This window comes from Heptranchias perlo, chromosome 5, assembly GCF_035084215.1.
Source record: "Heptranchias perlo isolate sHepPer1 chromosome 5, sHepPer1.hap1, whole genome shotgun sequence".
NCBI classification, from domain to species: domain Eukaryota; kingdom Metazoa; phylum Chordata; class Chondrichthyes; order Hexanchiformes; family Hexanchidae; genus Heptranchias; species Heptranchias perlo.
Window position 1 is genome coordinate 80,477,829 of NC_090329.1, and position 12,251 is coordinate 80,490,079.

At 39.8% G+C, this 12,251-nt stretch overlaps 2 protein-coding genes across 5 annotated transcripts in view; one reads left to right on the forward strand and one right to left on the reverse strand.

The window, feature by feature from the left end:
- Positions 1–12,251, forward strand: part of nt5dc1 (5'-nucleotidase domain containing 1) — a 568,661-nt gene that overhangs the window by 204,646 nt on the left and 351,764 nt on the right. The gene's annotated exons all lie outside the window — the stretch shown is intronic.
- LOC137321547 (collagen alpha-2(IV) chain-like) overlaps positions 1–12,251 on the reverse strand; it is a 112,959-nt gene that overhangs the window by 58,289 nt on the left and 42,419 nt on the right. Inside the window, exons 5-6 of the mRNA XM_067983944.1 lie at positions 8,092–8,163; positions 3,002–4,842 (exon numbers count right to left, since the gene is read on the reverse strand). Of these exons, the coding sequence (XP_067840045.1) occupies positions 3,002–4,842; positions 8,092–8,163 (1,913 nt within the window). The remainder of the gene's footprint in view (positions 1–3,001; positions 4,843–8,091; positions 8,164–12,251) is intronic.

Genomic DNA, 12,251 nt, shown 5'->3' on the forward strand with positions numbered 1-12,251 from the left:
ATTCATTCATTGTTCTGCAAAAGGACTGGAATTTATATGTACTAACGGCATAAAGTCTGAAGGAAGTTGCATGTAAAGTAGTAGGTGCGTTGCTAAAAGTATAGATTCATGAGTGTGAAGAAGGAACAAAGTGTGAGAGAGGAGAGTCCTGTGAAATTGCTGAGTTTATGAAAAAAAGCCTGAGGTTCAACTAGAGCACAGCACAGTACAGATATTTCAGAATAATTTAGAGGAAACTAAATAGCCATGAACATAACTTTAATATGAGACCATATGATGTTTAAATACTTTTGTTGTTTTTGTGTATCGCAACTGGATTTAGGACTGGAGGTCCAAAACCAATGTGTCTATTCATTGTGCTTTTTAGAAAGCTTTTCAATCTATAACTTGAGCTGATTATTGCAGATAAAAACATACTAATCCTATGTGTTTTAGCATGTGTGAGCATTGGTTTAACAAAATTAATATCTTTTTTGCAAGGACAGAATCATGATGTTGAATTTGATAGAGGAATAATGATGGGACTTTTTTTAAATTCAACACATGCAATGGAAATACTTTTTCTAGCATTGTGCTTAAAGACAAAGTGGAGAAATAATTTTATACATTTGTGCTGCTGGAGCAGAACTTTGCCTGCCAGGAGCACATGGCAGAAACCTGGGCACACATTGCCTTTCATCAAAATTGTGGGGCGCATATGCCTGAATTCCCAACATGTATTCTTGGCAGATGAAGCTCCTGTCGGAACTGTGAATTCATAAAAATTGCCCATTGTAGTATAAATCATAATATTTGTGGTTTTCTCTACATTTTAAATCTATTTTTAGTTATTTTGTTCTGATTTAATGGGTACCCTGTGTCACACACCATTCCCAGCTTAGAATATAGACAATTAGGACGCAGCATTGCTGAATTCATGCTGCACCACCAAAAATGCTGCAGGGTGAAACTTCCATCCTCCGCCTGTCTAGGCTCTTGACTCCATCTCAAATTCCAGGGATGGAGCCATTTTAATATTTGGGGCATAAAAATGGAAAATGCTGGAAATACTCAGCAAGTCAGGCAGCATCTGTGGAGAAAGATCCAGAGTTAACGTTTCAGGTCGATGACCTTTCGTCAAAACTGGAGGAAGTGAAAGATTTAACAGTTTTTAAGCAATTACAAAGCCAGGGAAAATGGGGGAAGGAAGGGGAAGAGAGGAAGGAACAAAAGGGAAGGTCTGATAGGGTGGAGGGCAGGAGTAATTAAATGACAAAAGGGATGATGGTGCAAGGCAAGGAGGGTGGTAATGGGACAAGTAAAGAAACAAAAGATGGGTCTAGAGGAGCTGGAGCAAAACTATTAGCAGCACCTGCTAACTGAAAAAATGGGAACAGTGGTTATGGCCTGAAGTTATTGAAATCAGTGTTGAGTCCGGAAGGTTGTAAAGTGCCTAATTGAAAGATGAGGTGCTATTCTTCAAACTTCCGTTGAGCTTCATTGGAACAGTGTAGGAGGCTGAGGACAGAGAGGTCAGAGTGGGAGTGGGATGGAGAACTAAAGCGGCAAGTGACCGGAAGCTCAGGGTCACGCTTGCAGACTGAGTGGAGGTGTTCAGCAAAGCGATCACCCAATCTGCGTTTGGTCTCCCCAATGTAGAGGAGACCACATTGTGAATAGCAAATGGGGCGGAAAGCCAGTTGATCAGAGTTCCATGTCAAATTCTGCCCACCCCTCCCCAGCCAGTGAAATCCCAATTTGCACCATCCCCTTCTCAGAAATCGTGGGCCCACATCTTAACAGTTTGCGGCTCAGCTCCTGACAAACTTGCAATGCAAAGAGAATACATCCAGCAGTTTTTTTTTCCATAATTCCGGTTGAATAGAAGTAAGTGACATTTAAAATAGCATCATGAACAATTTTATTAGTTTTTTATATATAAAATACAAACTTTGAAATAATAAAAAGCTTCATGGCTATTAATGCATTTCAGTACAGCTGATCTTCTAATAATGTATTTTCTGACAGTAAGTCTGGGTTTATAAAAGTTGTAGTTTGCCATTCAGTTTTGCAATGTTGATTCCCATTGCTCCAGTCAAAGCATTAGCATGAATATTAACTGAAGCATCTCCCTATGATTTAATTGTTACATAATTGGTTTGTATGTTTAGAATTTGTCACTTCTGTACGATAATTGTTGTAGTCGAATAGGTTGGTTTTCAGTAGGTCAGTGTAGAAAGTAGCAATAACCCAGCTTTTTATAGTTCTTATTTATTTTGACATTTCAGTACAAGACAAGACATGAGAAGTCCAATTCGTTACAGTATATTTCAGTATAACCAGCACTTGCTACTTTAAACCTGATTCAGTGTGAGACATTTTTGTATTTTCTGGCTGCCACAAAAGGAGGCTACATGTTATATTTCTTTGGAAAACACTTTTAGTTTCCATCTGAAGGGACATGGATGTTTTCCATTGACATGTGGACTAAAAGCATCTGTTATTCAGTTAGTGAAGTAGTAGCAGTAAGCTAATGTGTGATAGAGAATTATAAACTATTGAAGCAACAGATTTTAACCTCGTCATTCAAAATAATGGGAAACCACAGCTCCTTTTATTTAGGTTAGAATGGAGATGACTGAATGATGCAAAACCTATTTTAAAACTGTGACATTTAAATGGCCAGCACATATTTCTTACATTATGTATTTTCTATAAGCCTACTGGTACACAGAGCAGAATCCTAATGTCATATAGCCAGAGACAGTAATGTGACAAACATACAGTTTGATGAAACACTTTGGAAATGAATTTTGACTGGAGTGCACACCGGGCAGGTGGTGGGCGGGGTGTGCACTATATCTGCCCGTTGGCTCCAGGGAGAGGCCCAAACCACTTTTGTCGTCAGGCCTTATCTGAATATTTTGTGTGAGCTGCCAGCGCTCAGCGGGCGTGCACAGGCAGCTCGCCACTAGGATGGGGGAGGGGGACGGAGAATCACCAGTTTGTTTGATGTACATCAAAAAGTTTGATTAATTAAAAACCCAGAGAAGGATGAATACATATAATCAGAGGAATATAAACCATTAGACTCTTCTGAAGGTAACTGAACATGAACTTGGTCATTTTCATGTAAGTGTAATATAGCACTTCCTGAGGCTTGGTCAACATATCCTTCTGTATAATCATCGTATGTGTACATTACAGGTTCAGCGTTTTTGAATAGTCCAACCCAAACATTTCCTCCTTTGACTTGTATATGATAAGAAAACTGATAGACGCCTGATATTTGACAAGTAAATATCCCAGTCGATGGATCATAATTATTATTTTGATTGGTTAGTATTTTGTCAAATGCTATTGGTTGTCTTGCAGGTGGAAATGATTCTGAAAGAATGGCTGTAAAAGCTGGATATGGATTCATGACTCCTGATGTTACATAACCATTATAGCCTCCATATTTTCCTGGTTGTACAATTTCTCCTGGGGGCCCTGGTGGACCAGGGAGCCCAGGTGGACCTGGGAAGCCTTGTGGTCCAGGGGAGCCTGGTAGTCCATGAGATAATTTGTCCTGAAGGATAGAAGAAAGACCTGGTGGCCCAGCTGGGCCTGGAGGTCCTGGAGGTCCTTTATCTCCTTTTTCTCCAGGGAATCCTGGAGGTCCTGGAAATCCACTAGGACCTCTTGAACCAGGTTGTCCAGGAGGTCCGCTCAATCCAGTTTCACCTGTAAATCCTGGTGGCCCTGGAAGACCTGGAAAACCGGGATCACCTGTTTTACCAGGTGGCCCAACAGGACCTATTTCACCATTTTGGCCAGGTGGTCCTCTTGATCCTTCTGAACCTGGCGCACCAGGTTCTCCTGGTTGTCCTGATTTTCCTGGGGCACCCCCAGGGCCTACCTCACCCTTTGATCCTTGATACCCTTGTGCACCTGTTGGTCCTGGTTCCCCTTTTGCTCCTGGTGCACCAGGTGGACCTGGTGGACCTCTTAGACCGTGTGGCCCAGTTGGACCACTCGGCCCTAAGGGTCCCAAGCTGCCAGGGTTGCCAGGTGGACCTTTTTCTCCTTTCTCTCCAGGATCTCCAGCAGGACCTGGTGCACCAGGGTCCCCTTTAGGTCCTGGTAAACCTGGCCTTCCAAAACCAGGAAGTCCAGGTGCACCTGGTAAACCCTGTGGACCAGAAGGGCCCTTGAGTCCAGGAGGTCCTGGTAACCCTGGTGTGCCAGCTGCTCCAGGCTTTCCATTGCCTGACGGTCCAGGTAATCCTGGTGGGCCTCTCTGACCTGGTTCACCGGAATATCCAGGTGGACCTGGTAAACCTTTTTCACCTTTTTCTCCTGATGGGCCAGCGTGGCCAGGGGCTCCTGGTTTTCCATATTCTGCTTCACCAGGGATTCCCTGTGGCCCTGGTGGCCCTGGAGGACCTCTTTCACCTGGACTTCCTGGAATTCCAGATCCTTTTTCACCCTTTGACCCAATCTGACCAGGATCCCCTTGTTCTCCTTTTTCTCCAGGTGGTCCTGTTGTTCCTGGAGGACCTTCTGGCCCTGGTGGACCCGGTTTACCACGAACTGACAATCCATTTGGCCCAGGATATCCTCTAGGTCCTGGCAAACCTTTCAGCCCTTGTATCCCAGGAGGTCCCATGTTACCTTTTGATCCAGGAGGTCCTTTTTCACCTGACTTTCCTGGTGTTCCTGGACTACCTTGATTTCCTACGCCTGGCAGACCTTGTGATCCTGGCCGCCCTGGTTGACCAGCTGGTCCTGGCAGTCCAACACCTGGTTTTCCAGGGTATCCTGGTGGGCCTGGTGGGCCTGGTGGGCCACGTGGACCTGGTGGTCCGTGTTGCCATGTAACTTAATAGTAGAAAAAGAAGAGATTTGGTTTAGATTATGGTATTAGGACATGTTTATGTTGTTAAGTCTTTTACAGTTTCCTCGTCATAAAGGTATAGGAATAATTGATTTCAGTATTATTCTATACTTTTCTAGGTACAAGTTTTGAGGGAATGAATAAAGATGTCTGGTAGTATAAAACCGACTTTGAAAAATGTTATTTCATTTTTACAATAATTAACAACTTGAAAATATGAGCTGTACTAGCTAGTGAGCTGTCAGGTATTAAGAATGACCTTTGTAGAGGAATTATCAGTGGGGGGGTGGGCGGAGGGCGGAGATTGTATTTGAAAAAGTGCAGTTCGGGCCAATTAATCAGCCGGATTAATTTAGCAGAATAAGGTTCCTTAGAAATAGAATTGAATTCATATTTTAAAAAAAAATTATGTGTGATGTGCTTTGCAGATATGCAATTAAATAGAATGAATTACATATTGGTATGCTGGTTTGTATAAGCCACTGAAGTAAACCAAGATTGTGTATTTTTTTTATTTTGCCAATAATGAGTGTGTCTGTGTTTTTCTGCGATTGCCAGTTTTACAGCAGACCACGAATGGAACAAAGTTTGTACATCAAGTGGAAAGAAGCCAGTATTTTCTTTCTCTTGTATGTTCAAGCACAGAGTGACTATTTTTCCTATCTGTATATATTATTTTATAGTTTCATATTGCAAATACTTTGCTTACAGTGATCTAGTAAATTGTTAGCATCATTTAATGGTACATTTTTATTTCGGAACTGTAGGGAAATGAGCTCGCCATATTATTGGCTGTAAACCGCATGGTGAAGGCCCAGTCCCAATTAGAAAGCAATGATTTCTCAATACTCATTACTTTTGGGATGGCTGTCGTGGGATTTAAATGACCCATAAACTTAAAAAAAGCGTTTGGGACAGTAGGGAGGTGTCGTATGTTCTTGGGATATTGTGGGGAAGTACGAAGGTCTTGCAGCCTTATGGGATCCTGAACGTGGTAACATTGGGGAGAGTGTTAAGGCATGGGGCACTAAGTGGGTATTCTACAACCTGAAATCTGGAACACCTTTCCTATTCTAGTTTGTGTCAACACTGGAAGGGAGGAATCCTGGAGTCTAGTAGCACTGGGAAGAGGTAGGTGGTCTGAATGATTAAATTGATTTGCGTACTTTCTTTCATTGGTATGTTTTTCTGACAATTGATTGGTTTCATAACTCCTTAGTTAATTCTCATTGATTGCTGTCTAGCCGCTTTCCTCTCTTTTAATTTGTACATTCCCTACCTCTTTGGTTTTGATTTGCCGCTTTGAGCCAGTCAGTAAGGAGTTTCAGAAAAATGTAGTGTTGCTATGCAATGTGCAAAATATTATCAGGGCCACTGATTTATAGTGATTGAATAAGTCAAATTGCATTTTATTATAAAACACAGGAACTTCAGTGATATTTTTGGACTTGTACTCTATGATGATATGCACATTGGTTACTATTTAACTATATACTTAATTGTATCTCTTCCTTTTAAACCCAAAGATACAGAGAAAGATGGTAGGAAAGGTGTTCCAGATTTCAGGTTGTAGCAAATGTGCAGCAGTAGCTGGTTTTGGGGGCTCACATGGGTTGACAATGTTAGGAGGGTGGTCCTGGAGTTTGGCAGCAGGAATTATGGGGTGCAAGGGTATGTTAGAACAGGGAGGTTGTTATGGGAACACTGGGAAGGGGTATCAGGATCTGACAGTTGTGGGAGATGATTGTCGGATTATTGGGGGGAGGGGAGAGGGGGTGTCCTGGAGTGGTAGGAGGGGGGAATGGGTCCTGGAGGGTAAGAGCATTGGAGAGGGGTGTTGCTGGTTGAGAGAGGGGTTAAAGGTGTTAAAATATGTGGACAGGTTGCATAGACTAGGCTTGTATTCCCCTGATTATAGAAGATTTAGGGGTGATCTAATTGAGGTGTTTTTGATGATTAAAGGATTTGGTAGGCTAGATAGAGAGAAACTGTTTCCTCTGGTGGGCGAGTCCAGAACAAGGGGGCATAATCTTAAAATTAGACCTAGGCCGTTCAGGGGTGAAATCAGGAAGCACCTCTTCACACAAAGGGTGATGGAAATCTGGAACTCTCTTCCCCCAAAAAGCTGTTGAGACCAGGTAAATTTAATATTTCAAAACTGAGATTGATAGATTTTTGTTAGGTAAGGGTATTAAGGATTATAGAACCAAGGCAGGTAAATGAAGTTGACATGATCTAATTGAAGAGTGAAACAAGCTCGGGAGGCTAAATGGCCTACTCCTGTTCCTATGGGAGTACCAGAAGGGGTTGCAGGTTGCTGTTGATAAAAATGCAGTTCTTGTTGTTTTTGCTTCGAGGCTGGTCCATGATCAGGCGGGGGCTCTGGTCCTGATGGGGATTTTTTTTACAAGTTTCAACAGTCCTGAGTCCACTATTACCAGACTTTCCTTTCTTCCCTTCCCCTTCCCCTTTCTCTATCGTGCCCTCTCCTTTGCAACCAGAAACTGATCTGGCCTTGGAGGTGGGCGGCGGTGGTGGGGGGTGGGTGCGGGGGTAGAAGTGTCAGAGTGAGTCCGGATGTGGTATGGAGGGATTTCTTTAAAGGGGTTGCCTAACAGTAATGAAACCTGTATTATTTAAAATAATACTCAGCTGAGCTCCTACAGGCACCCTCCTACACAAAAGCCACATTCCAACTATTGCTGAGAACTGGTTTCTTCGAGCACTTTCAGCACTTTTAATATCAGCACTATGGTGGAGGAGGGGGTGTGAGGTTAGAATAATGGGTTGTCTGTTTGCAAAATGAGGGAGGTGGCAATGGTTGGGGATCGAAGTTGTGGCGGAAGGATTCAGTTTTAGTGGGGAGAGGTGACAGTAGGAAAGTGACAGTGGTGAAGGGGCAGGGAGGGGAGGTGGTATTTTGAAGCTCTAAGGTGGCTCACAGCACCACAGATGTAAGTAGCCAACAGCCCAGTTACCTTGAAAGCTAAACATGGAGGACTCATTCAGAGGTAAGTAATACAAATAGGTAAGTTTAATTATGACAGAGAGGCATAGTGGAAATAGGGCATGATGGAAATAGGTGTGACAGAAAAACGTTACAGGAAGTACGTGCCACTTGAAAAGAAGTGCATGCATTTGCTAGATTTGTTGATCTCCTACAATAATCTCTCTGATATTAAATGTTAATGATGGACAACTCAATTTTGTGTGTAAAACTATCCATTTCTCACCTCTGGATGCAGAGATAACACTCCCTCGATTTTCTTCTGAGCTTTCTGAACTTTGGCCTCTGAAACGATAACCTGTTTTGGAAAAGTCAACAAAACACTATGGAACTTCTTGAATCTTTACATTTGTTACTTTGGGTTCATGTACAAGCATCAAAAATAAAGTCAAGGAATGGTGATTGCCACAAACATTTTTTTTTGGTCTCCTGCAAAAATGTATGCAGAAAATGTGTTCAGTGATGCTGTAAAAAAGAAATATAAAGCAAGGTATGAATGTAAAGGCAAAGGTTTTCTCCATTGTACACAAATAACTAATGTCATTTTAACAGCTCTTACTTTGTACATGATTAAAAGTAGAGTAGAATTTTTGTTTATTAATGCTGATTCTGATTTTTGTTAAAGCGTAAAAAGGACAACAGAATAAAGGCTGAATTGGAAAAAAGCGCACATAACTTGTTTGTACAAAAAGTTCACGTTCATCACTTTGGATTCTTAACTCTAGACAATGTGGTTTTCCCTCCTCAAGGTTGCTCCTGAGAAGGTGCTTTACATCACTTCAGTGGTAGAAGATTTTGCTGCAACCACATCCTCATTTTAAAAAAATGTAATTAATTGAAGGTTTAATTGTAACCTTTTCTTTATTTATAAAAAATATTTTGTACTGATTTTAATCAAGCTGTACATGAATAAAAAGTAAACAGAAAATTCAAGAAATGCAACCATATGCATGGCTATCCTTGAAACAAGAAACTTTGCAAACAAACTTTTGGGCATAGCTTGGAAGATGAGAATTAGCCAAAATGGGCTAGAATACTGTAACTGACTTTTAGTTTATCTGTACTTACAGTTTGAATATGATTGTTTAAAGAAATACATATTTATTTACAAAAGACAGGTAGCCACAATAACTGTGTAATAGAAACTGTCTTTTATTTCACTAAAACAAGGGTATGGTTGAACATTCAGTTTTCAAATATGTTGGCAATTGTCCCAAAGAAATCTTTTTCCGTGGTCCAGAATTATGCGTTTGGTGATAATTATGCAATGACCAAAACATGTTTAAGGCTTCTTTGATTTTATTTTTCTTCATCTTAACAAAATCCATGCTTTGGGTTGAATTTAATATAGACAGGCAAATATCTCATCAACTGACAATACCACATTCATTTAGCACTGCACTGGACTGTCAGCTTAGACTCTGAGCTCAAACTCCTAGTATAAAGCTCTAACCCACACCCTTCTGACTCCAGCAAGATTGCTATCTACTAAGTCACGCCAGCACACAATGGTAAAGATTTAAATAACAATGATGAGCACAAGAATGACTTGCCTCTGGCTTCCTGAAAATTGTTTTAATTTCTGTTAATATTATTTTCTTTGCACATTTTATCAGTTAAAAAAGGCACAGTGAAATTTTAAAAAATGCTTCTAGCCGTGATAAGTAGCTACGTCTTTCAGGCAGAAAGTTTTACTATTTTCTGCTTCTGAATTTAATTATTATTGTAGTGTTTCTACCAATTATGTGAAACTACTAGAATATTCTTAACGACATAGTCTCAAGTTAAACTCGAAAGGAGTATAAAATACAATGTCGCATTTTTATAATGACAAATGTTTAATATTTGCCATCTAAATAAAAAATTGTATTGAAGTAGGTTTTTATATATTTAGCAGTATGTTTGAGTAAATGTATTAGAACACATTAATTTACAGTGACATTTTAAAAAAAACACAATTGGGAGACCAAGGTAAAAGGCTAATGTCCATCATCCAGGCCAGAACCAAGGTTGAGAAGGGTAGGAAAAAAGATGAGATAAATTGAGAAGTAGTGATTAGGTGATGCGAACAACTACTACCGGAGAAACAGTAAACTGATTTAAATTAGGAGGAGCCTTAAAAATATAATGAGCGTCTTATCTTTCAGCATAATTATTTTTAGTTTCTTTGTTGCGAATGTTATCATATCAATTTATTTTGTACAAAATCACAGCCAAAAAAATTTTCAATGTTTTTTTGTGATTTTGTTTGTTCCCATTCTCTTTCTGGTCTAGTTTTATCAATAGCTATTTACCAACTGCTGATTCTTCACTGGTAGTTTTCATACCTGCTTGGTACTTATTCACCGGTAGGTTCCCTGTCTGTTTAGTTCTGATCTGTTACTGTTTATGAATATAACATTCGAGTCAATGAAATACAGAGTGGCATACACTTCGCGTGTGACAGTTTTGAGGTGTGATTGGCATGTGCTGGACTTGAGACTTTTATTTATATAAATGACAATTGTAAATTATGGTATTTGAAAAATCCAGCTGTGCAGCGCATGAAGTTTAGTAGTCCCTTACAACTATTGATATTTAGTGAACCATGTTCAAACCACACTTCTCTTTAAGCCTGCACAACAAGCATACAGACATTCTGCAAACTATGTAATGTGGTGACATTGTTTCTTAATAATGTGGAATTTGTTATTTTTCTTGCTGTTTATTCTTTTAGAATTGCTCTCTGTCCCTCTTTCAGTTTCTTTTATTGCGCACAATCTTTTGTTGATGGACCAGATCCATGTCTTTTTTGCCAGCTGCCAATAAACGCACAAATGCCTCACCCAATCTTTCCCCTCTTAAGTTAAGTGTCTTACTCTGTTCTGTACCTTCCCCTTGATGGCATGACAGGCATTGAGAACTTGCTGTATGAGGATTCATGTGAAACCACTTACTCGTATAGGTCACCACTATATCACTGTACTGCACTGCCATGCTGCTCTGTGCAGTAAATATTATCAATCAGTTGCATAAATAGAGGATACATGATGAGGGACCAGCCATTACACTTTATACCCTGCAAGTAGGCTGCCCTGATAACTCGAAAGTAACAGTGAGTTATGGTCATTACTATGTTCCGCGGCCACTCATCATGTATTCTGTTTAAACCATACTTTAGGTAAGTAATTAGAAAGCAATTTTAGATATAGAAATTTAATTTTAAGTGGGAACTAACAGACATGAAGTTTGCAGTGTGTTGATGTCACTGAGATTTTTAATTCCTCACAATGTTTTGTTCTCGGTCGTAGCATTGTGTGCGTGCAAACATCGTCGGCCCGGAATTTCCTGAAAACTTCACCTAAACAACAGCTTAAGTACGGCATAATATCAATTTTCATTGCAAAAGATTGAGGAAATTCGGGCATAAGTGACTTCCTTGATCTTTTGCGTTGAATCTATGAAACCTTTGCTGAAATCCTCTGCTGTTTATTAATATAGCTCCACCCTCATGCAGCTCGCGTGCATTTCCTGAATTTACGCTAGTTCTGAATGGGCTGTAAATTTTAGGCGCAGTAGGACCCAAAGATGTATTTCTGGTATTTTATGCAATTTTAAAAATATTTCTCCTCACTGAGACCTGCAATGTTTTTTCTGTATCTTTGAAAGCATCTTTATGGTATCAGAATGATTTACATTAAAAATTGAAAAACTTCTGTGATTACATTTTCTTAAAAATGCTGCGCTTAACTTGCATAAATGAAGGTGTCAAATTTTAATTTTCATGCATAAAAAGGGACTTAAGGAAGGAAAATGGCATAAGTTCTGCACTTTCCTCAGGCTCCGATATTTTACGCTGGCTTTTACATTTCGGCGTATGCTAATAAGATTCTTAGGAAATTTTGGCATAACTCCCCAATGGCAAGATCGGTGTAAAATACCGAGCCATCGTGTATGGTATAATGTAGCCTCATAGCAGAAGTTAAGTGATATAGTGGCAGTGTGGACTTCTAGAATGTTGCTTTCCATTATGTGCTTGATATTAGATCATTGGACATTTGTTGTATACAGTTGTAGACTTATCTGTTTTTCTTCTAAACAGGAGTAAATAAGTGCAAATTAAATATCAAGGTGTTATAGGAATACTGTGTTATCTGTAGTGCAGTTAGACACTTCAGAGGTGCAAACAATTTCTTTTTTAAAATGTTGTTAATTGTTGGGGATATGCAGCCTATTACTAATGTAATATCGGTATATCATAGTTTTCAATTGATTTTTACTTTTTTGCCATGTTTATAGGACATATAAAGGGACAATTCTACACAAATGAACAGTTGCTAAGTAACTTTTTTAAGTGTCTAGAAAGTTCCACTTATATTCATTTGTGTTACCTGAACAACTTTGGCT